At 39.8% G+C, this 15,486-nt stretch overlaps 2 protein-coding genes across 3 annotated transcripts; one reads left to right on the top strand and one right to left on the bottom strand.

The window, feature by feature from the left end:
- The first annotated feature begins 332 nt into the window (after window positions 1-332).
- On the top strand, window positions 333-8,984 carry cnot3a (CCR4-NOT transcription complex, subunit 3a). Of its 2 annotated transcripts, none has more exons than XM_065298329.2 (18): window positions 333-465; window positions 1,084-1,144; window positions 1,295-1,362; window positions 1,476-1,550; window positions 1,885-1,974; window positions 2,720-2,848; window positions 2,942-3,037; window positions 4,251-4,470; window positions 4,551-4,678; window positions 4,833-4,883; window positions 5,108-6,023; window positions 6,208-6,313; window positions 6,416-6,557; window positions 6,783-6,882; window positions 7,295-7,493; window positions 7,599-7,731; window positions 7,814-7,939; window positions 8,045-8,984. In XM_065298329.2, exons 2-18 carry the CDS (start codon window positions 1,120-1,122, stop codon window positions 8,141-8,143), a joined length of 2,703 nt encoding a protein of 900 aa, XP_065154401.1. In that variant the 5' UTR covers window positions 333-465; window positions 1,084-1,119; the 3' UTR covers window positions 8,144-8,984. The 2 variants fall into 2 exon arrangements, with proteins under 2 accessions (XP_065154401.1, XP_065154402.1); XM_065298330.2 differs by having other exon boundaries at window positions 4,257-4,470.
- A 2,908-nt stretch (window positions 8,985-11,892) lies between these two features.
- Window positions 11,893-15,456, bottom strand: prpf31 (PRP31 pre-mRNA processing factor 31 homolog (yeast)). Its single transcript, XM_065298327.2, has 14 exons — window positions 15,329-15,456; window positions 14,843-15,052; window positions 14,687-14,747; window positions 14,495-14,578; window positions 14,309-14,406; window positions 14,102-14,208; window positions 13,701-13,870; window positions 13,442-13,599; window positions 13,265-13,354; window positions 13,021-13,148; window positions 12,744-12,816; window positions 12,517-12,645; window positions 12,291-12,389; window positions 11,893-12,154 (listed from the first exon to the last, which is right to left on the bottom strand). Exons 2-14 carry the CDS (start codon window positions 15,050-15,052, stop codon window positions 12,035-12,037), a joined length of 1,527 nt encoding a protein of 508 aa, XP_065154399.1. The 5' UTR covers window positions 15,329-15,456; the 3' UTR covers window positions 11,893-12,034.
- Between the last annotated feature and the right edge of the window lie 30 nt (window positions 15,457-15,486).

Genomic DNA, 15,486 nt, shown 5'->3' on the forward strand with positions numbered 1-15,486 from the left:
TGACATGTTAAAGTTCCAATCATTCGATCAAATCGCCTTTTGGCCAGCCCATATCGTAGTAACAATATTACAAGGAACGCAACTAAGATTTACTCCAGAATACAATTTTAATGTCACGGAGTTTGTTTCATATATAGATTTATATCGATCAGGAATAAATTTGGTTAAAATAAATGTCTTTTTCCGTAAATATTACATTTCACATAATATTTCAGCGGAAGCGGTCACTGCTTGGAAAATGATTGACAGGATATTTTAATGAATCACAAGAACGAAAAAAGCACGGAGGCGGGACTATCGTCTGCGAGAAGTGGGCGGAGCCTGCCGTCCATCTTTAATGTACTGGACAGAAGGGGGATTGACGAGCTCTGAAAACATACCAAATTTGAAATAAGGAATTTTTGGATATTTTGATCGTGGCTGTCATACAGAGACACCGACGAATCTTACATACGTTTGAAAAAGGTATATGACGAATGTGCATTAAATATAAGAGTTTAAACCCCCCCACAACGTCTGTTGGAAAAACTATATGTGCCTGCTAGCAGAGCGTTAGCCGTCAGCGCTGCTCGACATCAAAACAGCAGCATCTTAATCCATGTTAAGCGCAGAAATATACAGTATATATTTTATATGCTTTGCCAGGATGATATCTTATAAGTGCAGCTGAAAGATGAGGATAAATTGCTGCTGATCTACTACGTTAGCAGCTTGGTGGCTAGTGCTCAGTGGTCTGAGGCTGCGTAAATCTGCGTAAACATAGTGAGGTTGTGCTAGCGTTAACGTACATTATAAGTGATCCGATCTGTTGAAACGATCACCGCGTGCTGTCATCAGAATTATTGATATTAAAATTCTTGAATCGCTTTTAATTTGTTGAGAAGGGCAGGTGTGTTAAACTTAAGTTGAATGTTGTTGATCGGCTTCTGGGCTCCTTATTAACACAAATATGAAATGCATGATATCAATCAGGCATGTATTTGCATGCATAACCTTAAGATCAAACTATTAGGCGCAGTCAAAACATTTACACAGTATATTTAGCACGTTAACAATTTATTTGATTTTGTTTAATGCATGCAGTGGCAGAAGGTATGAAGACAACATCATAGCGAAGCCATGGCTGATAAGAGAAAACTTCAAGGTAAGACTGCGTTATAAATATCACACTTTCTCCCAGTCATTAACAGCACCTAGATATCTATACTGGCAAAAGTGCTTGATACCAGCACACAGTACACTCTGTCCATTGGTTTGCTCATCTTACGCTTATTCTTTTGCATAACACAACCAGGAGAAATAGATCGATGTTTGAAAAAAGTCGCTGAAGGAGTAGAACAGTTTGAAGACATTTGGAAAAAGGTGGGATGTTCACATCTGAACAACCAACAAATATATAAAAGTATACCTGAACAACCTGAAGCACACCTTTGTGATATTTTATAGCTGAATAATCTGTTTAACATTTTGTGCAGCTTCACAATGCAGCAAATGCCAATCAGAAAGAAAAGTATGAGGCAGATCTCAAGAAAGAGATTAAAAAGCTCCAGGTGAGATCTATTACACAATCCTGTCTAACAAATTAACATGTCCTTATTTAATGTTGTTTCATGTTGGACTGGTGTTTCAGTTTAATGCAGTCTTAAGCTGTTGATGATTACTTGGTGTTTATGTCCTCAAGGTTTTTGTCAACATTAGGATAGTTATAGGTTAAAATGTCTGTATAAAGAAAGGTGTATGATTTAGGTGCTGTGAATGGTCACCATTTCTTTAAAATTTATTTAATTTTTTAATCACAGTGTTTAAGCTTTCTTTAGAGTTTAGGAAATAATATGCAACTTTTTATGAATCTAATTGTTTTCTCTTTTATGTTGTTTTTTTCAGCGGCTACGAGACCAGATTAAAACATGGGTGGCATCCAATGAGATCAAAGACAAACGGCAGCTAGTGGAAAACCGCAAGCTTATTGAAACGGTTACTTGAATCTCCTATTTTAATGCTGTGTTTATGTGCTATTGGAAATTTGATAATTTCCACTGAAGTCATGATTATGAGCTTGTTGTCTTCAGGTGCTTTGTTGTCGGAAAGAAAGTAGGATGCCAGATTCATACTTGCGTGTGTCTTGGGAAAATGTTATTTAAACACATAGGGACGGTTTCCCGGAGAGGGCTTATCTTAGTCCCAGACTAAAGTGCATGTGTGAGCTGACTTAATTTAAAAACAATTTGCGGTGATGTTTTTTAACACACATCAGTGTCATTGTTTTGTTTTAAGTATGTTTTTAAAAACTACTTAAATGTCCTAATATAGCTAAGGCCTAGTCCTGGAATAATCTAAACCCTGTTGGGGAAACTGCCCCTACTGTATATGTACTACTTTAACAACATGACAAGCAATGAAGCTAATGCAGATAAAAACGAATACAGCTTTGTTATAGAATATTTCTGAACGTCCCATAGGTAAAGATGACATCATAGGGGGTTCATATGCAATTTTTACCAAGACAAATTCACATTTACTATAATTCATGTGAAGGCGCAGCATAAGGTTCATCACATTCTAAAAAACTGACAGCATCTTTACGATCTTCTGTTATACGAGAAATATGGATGTATTGGCTAGATGTTTATATGATATCTTCGTAAATCTTAACATTTTGATATTTAAAATATAATACCTAGGTCTGTCCCATCATCTTAAATCGTCTCTTTCTCTTTAGCAAATGGAGCGATTCAAGGTGGTTGAAAGAGAAACCAAGACAAAGGCCTATTCGAAAGAGGGGCTGGGATTGGCTCAGAAAGTGGACCCGGCACAGAAAGAGAAGGAAGAAACGGAACAGTGGCTCACGGTACCAGAGGGCTCACAGATAACAGTGGGGGGTTAAAGAACAAGTAACCGAGTCTAAGCAGTGCAGTAATGGGATGGTTTTCTTCTCTTGCAGAATACAATAGACACTTTGAACATGCAGGTGGACCAGTTTGAAAGTGAAGTCGAATCCCTCTCTGTTCAAACTCGAAAGAAAAAAGGAGACAAAGAGGTTAAGATTTTTGTCTCTTCATTCCCCCTTCTCACATTTTTCACTCATCTAATTATTATTATTAACTATGTCTTATTAGTGTCCTTTTCATTCTTTAATGTGCGGTGCATTAATGCTGACACTGTTGAGATGTAGGCTGCATGCTTCTCTTGAAACTGCATTAATCAATATTTAATTACACGAAAATACATATTTTGTGCGGTATTTTACTTAATTAATAAGTGAAACTGTTACATCTGTTTCACACTGGATGCGAAAGCAGAGCATTTGCAACACATGGCAAGTGTCCCTTAACACCGGCAGCGGTTGCACTCAGCATTTTTTTGAAAGTTTACAAGAGCTAAACCTCCTCAAGAAGCTTATTTTATTGCCAATGTCCGTTACATAACTTTGCTTTGTTTTATCCATGTTGTTTCGTGCCCTTTCTGGTCTGTGTAGTGCGAGTTTTAGACTGATAGAAAGCCCTGTGCTTTATCTGTTCCTCTAAAGGTCACAATAAAAGATGAGGATTCACTCAGCGCAGGAGAGAGAGTGGTTGACAGCATAATGCAATAGTTTACCCTCCAACATATACAATATAAAAAATGTAGACAAGAGATTACATGTTGTGTGTATGTGGTTTTAAGATAAAATATGATTTCATAAGATGGATTTGTGATATAAATCCTTTGAGCATTAACAGAGCAGTAAAAATAGCTGAAATGATCGCGACGCTAATGCCTCAGCTGCGTGAGCTCATGTCACATCGGTGTGTGAATACTCTAACATGTTAACATGGGTGTTGCTTGCATGTGCTGTGTGAAACAGACCTTACTGTTAGTTTCAACCACCGTTTTAAACCCTGCAGCTTAGCACAAGCTCGCAGATCTGGACTTACAAACATTGCTGTTAAAATAAACAACGCTGTTTATATGGCACAGTACTGCTCTTATTCTGTCTATGCATTATTTATTATAATAGGTGCATGCTTTGTAGTTTTGTTTTGCTGCTGTATAACAGCATGGTATTGAGGGAATACAGAGTACAGCAGATGCTTTTAAATTTGGCTTTTTAAGGCTTAATTAACACTTTTAACGATGCTTAGCAGTCATTATTGTAATCTTGAAATGTATGCACTATTCGCTCAGCTGGATAGACAGGAAGTATTATGTTCCTGTTTTTAATCAGTTTTCTGTATAATTGTAACCTATAGAGAAGTTTTGTTTTTGTTCAGAAGCAGGATCGGATTGAGGAGCTGAAGAGGTTAATCGAAAGGCACAGGTACCACATTAGAATGCTGGAGACCATCTTGAGGATGTTGGACAATGATTCGATTCAGGTGGACTCTATTCATAAAATCAAAGATGATGTTGAGTACTACATTGATTCTTCACAAGACCCAGACTTTGAGGAGAACGAGTTTCTCTACGATGACTTGGACTTGGAGGAGATACGTAAGTTAGAGCGAGTATTAGGGGTCGAAGAACGTAATAAGTTTTCTGTTGAAAGTTTCTCACTTTGTTTTTCTTTGTAGCAACAACCTTGATGGCAACGTCTCCTCAGGGCCATAATGAAGATGAGATGTTCCTTCAGTCCAGCAGCACCCCAACCTCAACCACCTCATCTTCTCCCATCCCTCCATCTCCTGCTACAGGCATCACGGTAAGATCATTTTTTACTTGCTTGTTCTCTCATGGTCTGTCATCTTTCTGTATGCCCATCATTCATCTTTCAAAGGAATTATTAATGTGTTTTCTGTTTCATCTTTGTATTGACCTTTTTGAGAATTTATGTTTGCACGTTGTGTTTTGGTCAGGAAATTTCGGAAGATAAAAGAGCTCGATCGATAGACGGTGAAGTGAGTCAGGTAAGTCCGCAGTATCACTCTTATTGGTGTAGTTCATCCAAACATGAAAAGAATGATTTTTTTTGTGTTTTTTTTTCTAAAAAGCAAGTCAAACATACAAGTTTTGAAGATTGTTAAAGTGATTTTTATTTTTGGGTAAACAATCCCGCAAAGGTACATGAACGTATCAAATATCTGTTTTTCTTCATGAACAACCCCCTCGTGGGTTTCTTTGCTTTTTTTAGTCTCCTGTGAAGAACGGCAACCCATCTCTATCATCCTTCTCCTCATCCGCCTCCTCAGGCTCCTCCTCCTCTTCTTCTTCTCTGGTCTCCATGGCTACTGTTGTCGGGAGCTGCACAGCGGTCTCTGGGCCCAGCAGCCTACCGGGAAGCTTTAGCAATGCAGTACTGCAGCATCCACCTCAGTCCCAACAGCAAGCACAGGTCAAACTCTCCTCGACATCATCTACAACCTCCAACAACACGCCTAGCCCACCCAGCCACCCCACACTACCCATATCCACTTCTTCCTCCATGCCCAGTCCCAGCACACCTGGGCCGGTTACTTCCAACTCCCAGTCGTCTTCAGCAGGGCTTGGGGGCTCCAGTCATGGACTGGGGATGGGTTTGGGGAAAGGAGGTGTCACAGTGACCAGCAGCAGTAGTGTGGGTCAAATGCAAGGTTTGGGCATGACCGGAATGCCTAGTTCTCTCAGTACCATGGCAGGGCTTCTCTCAGGCTCTACCCCTGCCCCCTATGCCCAGGCGGCTGCAAGTGGAACAGCAAGTAGTGCCTCCAGTGGTCCAGTGGGGAATAGCAGCAGTAGCACTGGCATGTCAATAACAAGCGGAAGCACAGGAGGAGTGAGCACAGGTGCAACAAGTAACGGTACGGGTACGGGGGTAGGTTTGGGCCTGTTAGGGTCCAGTTCTGGCCATGGTGCTTTAAGCGCAGGAATTCTGAACCTTATACCAGGGCAGACATCTCTTCAGGGGTCTGCGCAAGTACCAATAAGCCCTGTGGGCACAGCACCTGGGGGAGGAATCGGCGAGGGTGGATTGGGTGGAAATGGGAGCAGTGCGGTGGGAAGTGGAGGAGTGGGGACGAACGTAGCACCTGCACGACCCCCCAGCGGCCTCAAACAAAATGGAGCAACCAGTAAGTCCTTTAAGTTAATCTGGAAATGTCTAGATAAGGGTATGACACTAAATGAGAAAAATGTATCAATACTAGTCGTAGTGTTGATAATATTATTTTTAAAGATTTTATGATTAGGGCCAAATGTTAAAGATTATGTCTCCATTCTTTTCAGTCAGTGCTCTTTCTCCATGCCTTTCTCCAGGTTACAGTGCTGTGGTTGCAGACAACACAACAGAGACCTCCCTCAGCAGTGCCAGCCAATCACAAAACAGCCATTCCTCCTCCTCAAGCTCGTCATCAAATCAAAAGTGAGTGTTTACGTGGCCTCACATATCATGTGGTCAAAGTAAGAGTATTTTGATTGATTGACATCTCTTGTATTTCTCTCTCCGACCTGCTCTGTATTAAAGTCTGGATAATGGCCCCAGTTTATTGAGTTCAATCACTCTACCCCCCTCCTCCCCATCACCTGCTTTCACTGACAGCACACCTGGTGGTGGGAGTCTGCTAAATGGCCCACACTCCTACACACCCAACACAGAAGCCATCAAGGTGTGTTTTCCTCTCGGTTACACTACAGTCAGATTCACTTTTATACCAGCAACAGAAGATTTTGTTGGTCACTTGGTCTTTATTTCTGGGTAACCCTGCTTATGGTGAAATCTTTAACTATACAAAAAACGCGTATCCTATGATTGGTTATGGTCACATTTCAAATCGATGTATCAAATTAGGTAAAACTTTAGATTTCTCATGGTTTTTGTTGGTTTCTTGCAGGCACCTGAACCACCAAGCTCCCTGAAAGCGATGGCAGAAAGAGCAGCACTAGGATTGACACTAGATGGAGAAATCCCCTCATTACACTTGACAGATCGAGGTAACCTAACAAACTGTAAAATCTGGCAGACATTGTCATGTAGATCTAACAATTATATCTATTTAAATGATAACAACAAAGGCTGAATAATTTCTGCATCTTTGGGGTCCCTACACTTGGTCCTTGAGGGCCAGTGTCCTGCAGAGTTTAGCTCCAACTTGCCTAAGCACACCTACCTGGAAGTTTCTAGTATGATATTTAATTTTACTAACTAATTAAGGCATTACGAAGTAAAATTGTGTCATAAAAAATGACTTTGCCACGGACAACACATTATATCTGTCAGCCCAGCAATATACAACTGCTAGGGTGCGAATTTAGGTGTTAAATAATCGGCTTGTCTGACTGTTCACACTTTCAATTTCAAAATACAGTTGGTATAATCATTACAAACATGAAGCCTTTTCTTCAGATCTGTTCTCAGGGTCTTCAGCCCCACCTGGTCCCACAACAGCACCTCAGCCTGCTGTTTCAGAAGTCAACCTCCCACCATCTTTAGGGGCATGTCCATTAGGACCCACCCCCTTAACAAAAGAGCAGCTCTACCAACAGGCCATGCAGGAGTCGGCATGGACACACATGCCCCACCCATCTGATTCAGAGAGAATCAGGTACATGCATCCTTAAGGAAGTGTGAAAGCCTGAATGGCAAATTGTGTATTTTGTCTTCACCTCATTTTATATGGTATATTTAATACTGTGTCCATACTTTGTAGGCAATACCTGATGAGGAATCCTTGCCCTACACCCCCATTCCACCACCAGGTGCCCCCACATCATTCGGACTCTATCGAGTTCTACCAGAGATTGTCCACTGAAACTCTCTTCTTCATTTTCTACTACCTTGAGGTGTGTTTTAGGTCTAAAAATGGGAAATGTTCTCGAGTATTTCATCAAAGCAATGTAATTCTTAGCAGTCTTGTTCTTATAGGGCACAAAGGCACAGTACCTGTCAGCTAAAGCACTGAAGAAGCAATCGTGGAGGTTCCACACAAAGTACATGATGTGGTTCCAGAGGCATGAGGAACCCAAAACCATCACTGATGAGTTTGAACAGGTAAGAGTCCACCGTTTTCATGGATGCATGGTCTTCGTTATTGTAATGTATGCTTTCTCTTTTTTTTTTTGTTGATGCATCGTGATGTGTTTTTTTTACCTGTAGGGCACGTACATTTACTTTGACTATGAAAAGTGGGGCCAGAGAAAAAAGGAAGGATTTACTTTCGAGTACAGATACTTGGAGGACAGAGATCTACAGTGACAGATGGAGAAATGTAGAGAAGAGAGAGATTACTACGACCGAGAAAACGCTGCTGTTGACATTCCGAGATGAACTCCATGTCGTGGTTTAAGTTGGATGTGAAGTTGGCCTTTTTCTTTAAAAGAGAGAGCGAGAGCGCGAGTGAAGGGGGTCGAGTGCCTGTTTACATGCAAACATTTGAACCTCCTATAATCTTGAGTCTTTACCCCCCCACTTTATTTCCGTTCTAACCAAAAACCCCACCTAGCCAAGCAACAGAAATTAAAGGAACAATTTGGTTAGGATGCCACAATACGTTTTGCTATTTAGTTTGTGTTTGGTGGAGTGCTGCATTAGCAAGTCTTATACTCTTAGATGACACATTACTGACTATGATGTATTGGCACTATGCTAGATTGCATCGATTGGTTGTTCTTTGTTCATTGAGCCCCTCTGGGAGTGTTTAGGCACTGTGACTTTGCCTGGCGAGATAACGTGTCGACCATTAAATTGCTATGCAATTGAATTCCTCTCGACCTCCCTACCTTTATCATGACCTAAATGCGGTTTTACTAGACCGCAACAAAGTTGGCGTTTTGATAGGGTAACGTTCTGTAGCATCTCTTATAAATGTTCAGAAGCAAGCTGGGTAAGCTGTCAGCCAGCAGACTGGCGTGCAATTTATCTGTCTGTTAAACATGGCATGAGTGATTTCACTTCGAAAATATCTAATAAAAAGACAAATATTAAAAGTACAAGTAAAAAATCTTATCCTTTTTGTCATTGTCATTTAGGTTGTTCATGGTTGAATATTTTTGCTGTGTGGAGTTGTGCATGTAAAAAATAAACTTGCCCAAACTTTCCCCATAATTTTTTTGGTGTCTCAAAACTCTCCTCACGTATTCTGCTGGACAGTTTTCCTCAATAGATAATCTTTCTTCTGTTTCTCCATTATTATAATTTTTTTGGCAAAGCCATTCGAAACACCGCCCGTTGTGACACAATCCTGTGCAAGTTTCCATTCATTTCGATATCCTCTATTGTTTGGGGAGAACAGTGTGCTTGAATGACAAAGTGACATAATTGTGAAAAAGATGGAAATAATTTTTTTGATGCACAGAAGGGCAGCTGATTGCATTTGTGGATTTCTCTCAAATTAAGTCAACCTTGCCTTGACGTGGACAGGACAGCATGCGATTGCAATATGTCGCTTGGTAGGTTGAGAGGAAACAAAAATACAGAGTTGTAAAATTTCAATAAAATACTTTTGTGATGCAGTGTCAGTGTGTTTGATGCTTTCACAAACAGTATGAAAAATTAGATTCTGTTACTATTATTATAGACTTGACAATTTCTTTAAACTAAAGAGTGCCAGTGGCTCAGTGGGTAGCACTGTTGCCTCACAGCCAGAAGGTCCCTGGCTAAATCAGGTGGACTTTCTGTGTGGAGTTTGCATGTTCTCTGTGTCATCGTGGGTTTACTCCAACAGACTAGAAACATGCAAGTTAGGTGAATTGGAGATACCAAATTACCCCTTCCCCAACCTGTGTATGGATCAACGAGTTCTTGCCATGAAAATAGCCATAGATTCTGGAATGACGTGAATAAGAAAGAAACTAAAGAGTGCAGGTTAAATCTTACGTAACATTTAGGCATTTAGCAGATGCTTTTATCCAATGTGATTCACAAAGATTTAAACACAAAGAAGCGATTTGTCATAGGGAGGCAATAATAGAAGAAGTGCTTATACCAAGTCTTTACTATTCCAAAACAATACCTGTTAAGAGAGAGAGTTTTTTTAGATAAAAGAGGTGTGTCTGCAGTCTGTCAAGTAGTTTTGTGGATGTGTTTTTAGTTGTTTTTTGAATGTTGCAAGAAATGTGGCTGACTGGACTCCTATAGGAAGATCATTTCACCAGCAGGGAGTAGTGAAGGAATGACAAGGCGCCACTTATTTGCTAAACGTAATGTTCTGTTGGTGTGTAGGAATGCAGGAAAGTGTGAATGTATGCCGGTGCAGTACCAGTGAAAGTTCTGTAGGTGAGCAGTAGTGACTTATACCTGACAGTCGGAAGCCAGCGAAGAGAGAGATGAAGACTGGCGTTACATGAGCCCTTTTGAGCTTCTGGAAGATGAGCCAAGCTGCTGTATTCTGAACCAGTTGGAGTGGTTTGATAGACCAAGAAGGAAGGCCAGCAAGGAAAGCATTGAAGTAGTCCAGCCTAGAGATTACCAGGGCCTGCATCAAGAGTTGTGCAGTTTAGATTGGGGTCCTAGAACCTTCTAAGGGGTCCCCAGAAAATGTCAGGGGAAAGGCAGAACTTTAAGGAACATGCTGTTTTATATCACAATGAATTACTGTTTAACACAGTTTAAATGTTTCTTCTTCTTCAAAAAAAAAAAAAAAAAATGTATGAATGGATATATTTTAGGAAGGGGTTCATTGCCTTGCTGTTATAAAGATTGAAAACCCAAACAGGATACAAATCTGCACCGGGAACCACATAGATTACTACTCAAAATTGAAAAATGTACAAAAAAAGGTTCAACTTTTCCTTAATCATTATATATTTAAAGAGCACCAATGGTCCGATTCATGTTTTTAAATTTTCTTTGGTGTTTAAGTGTGTATTAGTACATGTTAACGATTGGCAAAAGGTACATACCCTAAAGTAAAAGATGTCTCCAACGTAAATCTCTTTTCTTGGACTACAAAAAACACACGGATTTTAGGCAACAGTTTACTTCCTGGGATTGGTGATGTAGAGAAGACAGACATTATCATAATTCCTCCCGCTTGGACTCACAGCTTGTAAGTTAACTCCTGTTAGCACCTGAATCTTTCAAACATGGTAAGGGGCGTCACATTTCCGTCTGACGTCAGAGGTATTCAGGCCAATGATAACATACAGATTAGCTGACCAATCAGTGACACAGCACTTTTTTAACATCGGTGAGTTTTATATGAAATCCTTGCATTTCAGAAAGAGAGGGAAATCTGGTGCAACAAAAATGTACGGTATGTGGAAAATAATGTTTTTTTTAACCATAAACCACATGAAAACGTATTATACCAAATACACAAAATAAAATTATCCAAAAAATAGAATTGCGACTTTTTAAAAATTACATTACATATAAGAATGAAATGTAGCATAACAGGATTAGCATGTAGACAAGGTGAAGAAAATTACTCCAAATTAGTTTTCTTTTCAAATGTTTGTTAGTTGAAACTGCATGTTTTGCACCTTTTTTAACATGTTCCACCCTGTTGGAGAATGGGTGGAAATGTAGAAAATTATTTTAATGATCTCTATCTGCATATTACTAATACTAATTATAAACTAAATAAAGCATTTAAGAGGATTATATGTTAACCAAATGATGAAACATTGCAGGCATGACAACATTTCAAAACGTTGCATGACAGTATATAGGACATAAAAAAACTTGATTCTCCTCTGCCAGGAAAGTGATTGAGAGAGATTTATAATGTTTATAAAACTATTCAAAACTAAATTCTCACAGGACTAAAATCCATATTTTGAATGCAATTCCTTTACGGACAAAAAAAAAAGACTTAAAACAAGGAGACAATTCTGGTACTAACTAAAATGACCATCTTTAATCAAATGGAGGACAAAAACTGCTTACAACCATGAAAACAACCTGGTCATTATATTCTTTGTACACATAAAAAAAAAAAACGGTAAATCACATGAACATTTTTCTCTCACTTCTGTTTTCTGTACAGAAAAAGGATTTCTAATCATCTGTCCTTGTTCTGTCCTCATCATCTCCCCACAGACAGTCATACTGAGTGGGCGTGTGACAGAGTATAAATTAGCAGTTGAAGTGTGAATCTGTCCACTGATGTTGAAGTGTGTGTTTTCCTGCGTGGGACACACTGCCTCACACCTTGTCGTCTTTCTCCTGCTTGACCTTGACGAACTCTGCCATGTTGGAGAAATATTTCTGATTGGCTTCAGCCACCTTCTTCTCTGCAGCCTGCGGATTCACAATCTCCAGCCCCTGATGGACAGCAGAGTGTACGGTCATCTCCACAAATCAATGTACTCACAGCGGCAACCTCACATCATTAGTTAAGTGATGTCCAGCTAAACTAACAGATTGCAATTTTTCATTTGGTAGCAAATAAGTTGTATACCTGCAATGGAGTGAATGCCACACTGGAGCTGGTTCCAGACGATCGGTCTCTGACAGTGGACTTCCCACCATACGTCATGCTCTGCTTCTGCAATGTCCGCTGCATTGACAAAAATACAAAAAAGGAATGTTACTTTAAAGAAATGGACTTAAGGTATCACTGGATAGCTAATGTACCCAAACTATTCCCAGATATCTGCAATGTATACTAATCCACAAAGACATACCTGTAGAGATTTGGATATCCTGGCTTTGGTTGAGTCGTTGACTTGTGCTTGCCTAACCCTGCCGCTTCCAGACTTTCCCAGCTGACCAAGACTGAAGCCCAGATCCTCCTGATAAGCATCATCCTCGATCTTACAGGCAGATGAACAGTAATTTTCAAGTTAACAGTTGCTGAACAAAGCCATAGACTTTCAAAAATAATAACAACAGTCGAATGACGTCAACTAACCTCTGCAAATGTCATTCTGTTGGCATGCTTCCTGATTTCTGTCAAGCCCAGCCTCTCTTTCATCTTACGATACCTGACAAAAATCAATACATTATTTAATCACATCATACACAAGCAAACATACCCAGCTCATATTTCAACCCAAAGTCAAAAGTACAGAACAAAATCATTGTGTATAGGGTTGTCACAATGCCAAAATTAGGAAGTCCAATTGTCATGCCAGAGCAAGAATTACTTTATTTCTAAATATACTACTTTATTAAAAGCAAGACCTCACCTCCTTCCTCCTCTTTTCTTTCTCAGTCCATCCAGGGGTGCTGGGAGAGGCTTCACCTGCTTGACTGGTGGGGGCTCCTGCCATTTATCAAACTTTCTCTCAATCTCCTCCTTCAAGTCATAGCCAACCTGCACACAAACAAACCAGTCAAGCTCAATCCAGATGACTTCTATAGTGTACAGCAATTCCTTATAAAGTTAAAATCTGTCTTTACTGTAATTATCATCAGTAATGAGATAATCACCTTGCCATCTATACTCTCATGAAAACTATCTACACGAGCTGCCAGAGTGCATTTAGCTGCGACCAGACGAGCTGCTTTCCTCCTCAGATCCTGGAAAGATCACGTTTGAATGTTATTCTCTCAAGTCACTCATGAATGATGACAAAAATAACAGACCACGAAAGCAAAAATGCTTACTGGAGACAGTGTCTGTACGACATCACAGTGATAGATGTAGCCTGTGTGAGGCAGCAGGGAAGTGCTGCTGAAACCAGATAGGGTTCTCCGCTGGGCTCCTAGCAGCATGAGATTGCATGCAGGCATTTTTGCCAGATTGGTCAGCCCACCAGCCACACCTGAAATAACAGGAAAAATGAAAACAGTTCAGTGTATTTTATGACCAAGCATTTTGTTAAATGTAATAAATCAAAACTCTCAGAAATGTTTTTGTTCCCACCCATGATCTTAGCAGCAGTCGATGCTCCAACTATGATTGAAATATTAGGAGCAATAAACGACATTCTTGATTCCACATATTCATAAATCCTGTGTTTTGATTGGTTGAGCTCAAGGGCCATGTCACATGCCTCCTCCAATCGATGCAGCTCATCATCGCTGAGCATCGTCCTGCCAACACCCAATCAAATCATTAGAAACATACCAAAATAACATAGTGTTTCCTTATTTTAAGTCAGGCCAGATATAGGTAAACATTTATGATCAGAAGATAAGAAGTGTGTCAGGCTCTTTATGAGGGCAACAAAATCTGTATAATTCTAATAACAATGAGACAAAATCTGTTCATCTGATTATTAACAGCAGACAATGTTATACATCAGTGCCCAAGCAATCTCTTACCCTTGTGTAGTTGAAGCTGTGACACTGACAACCATAATAGTAGCATTGGTCAAAATCTGCTGGAGTGTCTCATTGTTTTTGCACTTCTCAAGGTTGTTGCCCAACTCCTAAAGACACATAACAAAAGACAAAGACACAGAACACATTATCACACACAAGTGTTTACAACACTACAGGAAGACTCACAAGTGACTCATTTCGACATACCTTTACAGTTCTGATATAATCTAGTGCATTTGGTACCAGAGACTCCAGCTCTGGGAACCTTTTGGAGTATTTGTCACGAACAAATTTATGAATGATATCTGAAAATGGGAAAAAATGTTATAGCTTGATAATTGTTCAAATCAAATATGTGAAATCGTACAATATAACATTATACACAACACTCACTAAGCTCATTGTCTATTTCCACTGTCAGATTGTTGGCGGCAACAATGAGTTTATATTCTGGGTCTGCTTCAACAGGTCCAGACACTGAAGAGTAGACAACATTAACACAATAAGCAAAAAATACATTTATCAATTTGTACTGTCTGCTTAATTCAATGCTAGTAGTACTGGTCAGAGAGGGTTGTTACTTGCCATCTGAATTCTTGCGTTGATTTCCAATGTATAGACCAATTTTATCCATAATATCAGAAAACTGTAAGAAGTCAAGAAGTGTAGAATAAGTAAGTGCAAGTCACCAGCTTATGGAAGAAAACGCATTCACTAAACATTAAGCGGCCAATAACTCACTTGTTTGCTGTTCCGAAGTTTTGCTATGGACGTGACACTCTCCGTCCCACTGTAATCCACCTCCATCTCCTCCGGTATGTCTTCAAGGCCCCCATCGGTTTGTCTCTCCCCGGCCTCCCCATCACTCTCGCCGCCTTCCTCACCGGGAAACAGCCCGTCTTCTTCTCCTGCCTCCTCTAGGTCAGCGAGCAGCTCGTCTGCTAAAGACATCTGAGGAAACGGAGAAAGTCTAACGTTACCAGAATCAATTTCGGATGTTTATCTAGTTGCGTTGGCAAGCCAACGAATGGTTTGATAATTAAAGAACGCATATCTAATATGTATCTATAACTTGCTTTGGATTATTAAGGCGTTTACATATAAATGAAACTACATAAACATTACGCAGCAAGGCAAATACTGTTTACATGCATGCATTAACTAAATGAAATAAGTTAAATTAATACAAGATTTTTATTAATAAAGAAAAATGATTCTTAAACTTACATTTAAAAGGGTGTCTTTCCTCAACAGCACAACAGAAAGAATAAAAATGTAAACTAACGTGCGTCGACCAAACGACGCACTGAAATCGTTGAAGTCGCAGACTAATGGCGTCAATTCTTTAAAAGCAATGGCTTCTGGGAAATGTAGTCTCTCTTACT

Source organism: Paramisgurnus dabryanus, chromosome 13 (assembly GCF_030506205.2).
Source record: "Paramisgurnus dabryanus chromosome 13, PD_genome_1.1, whole genome shotgun sequence".
In the NCBI taxonomy this organism is placed as follows: Eukaryota; Metazoa; Chordata; class Actinopteri; order Cypriniformes; family Cobitidae; genus Paramisgurnus; species Paramisgurnus dabryanus.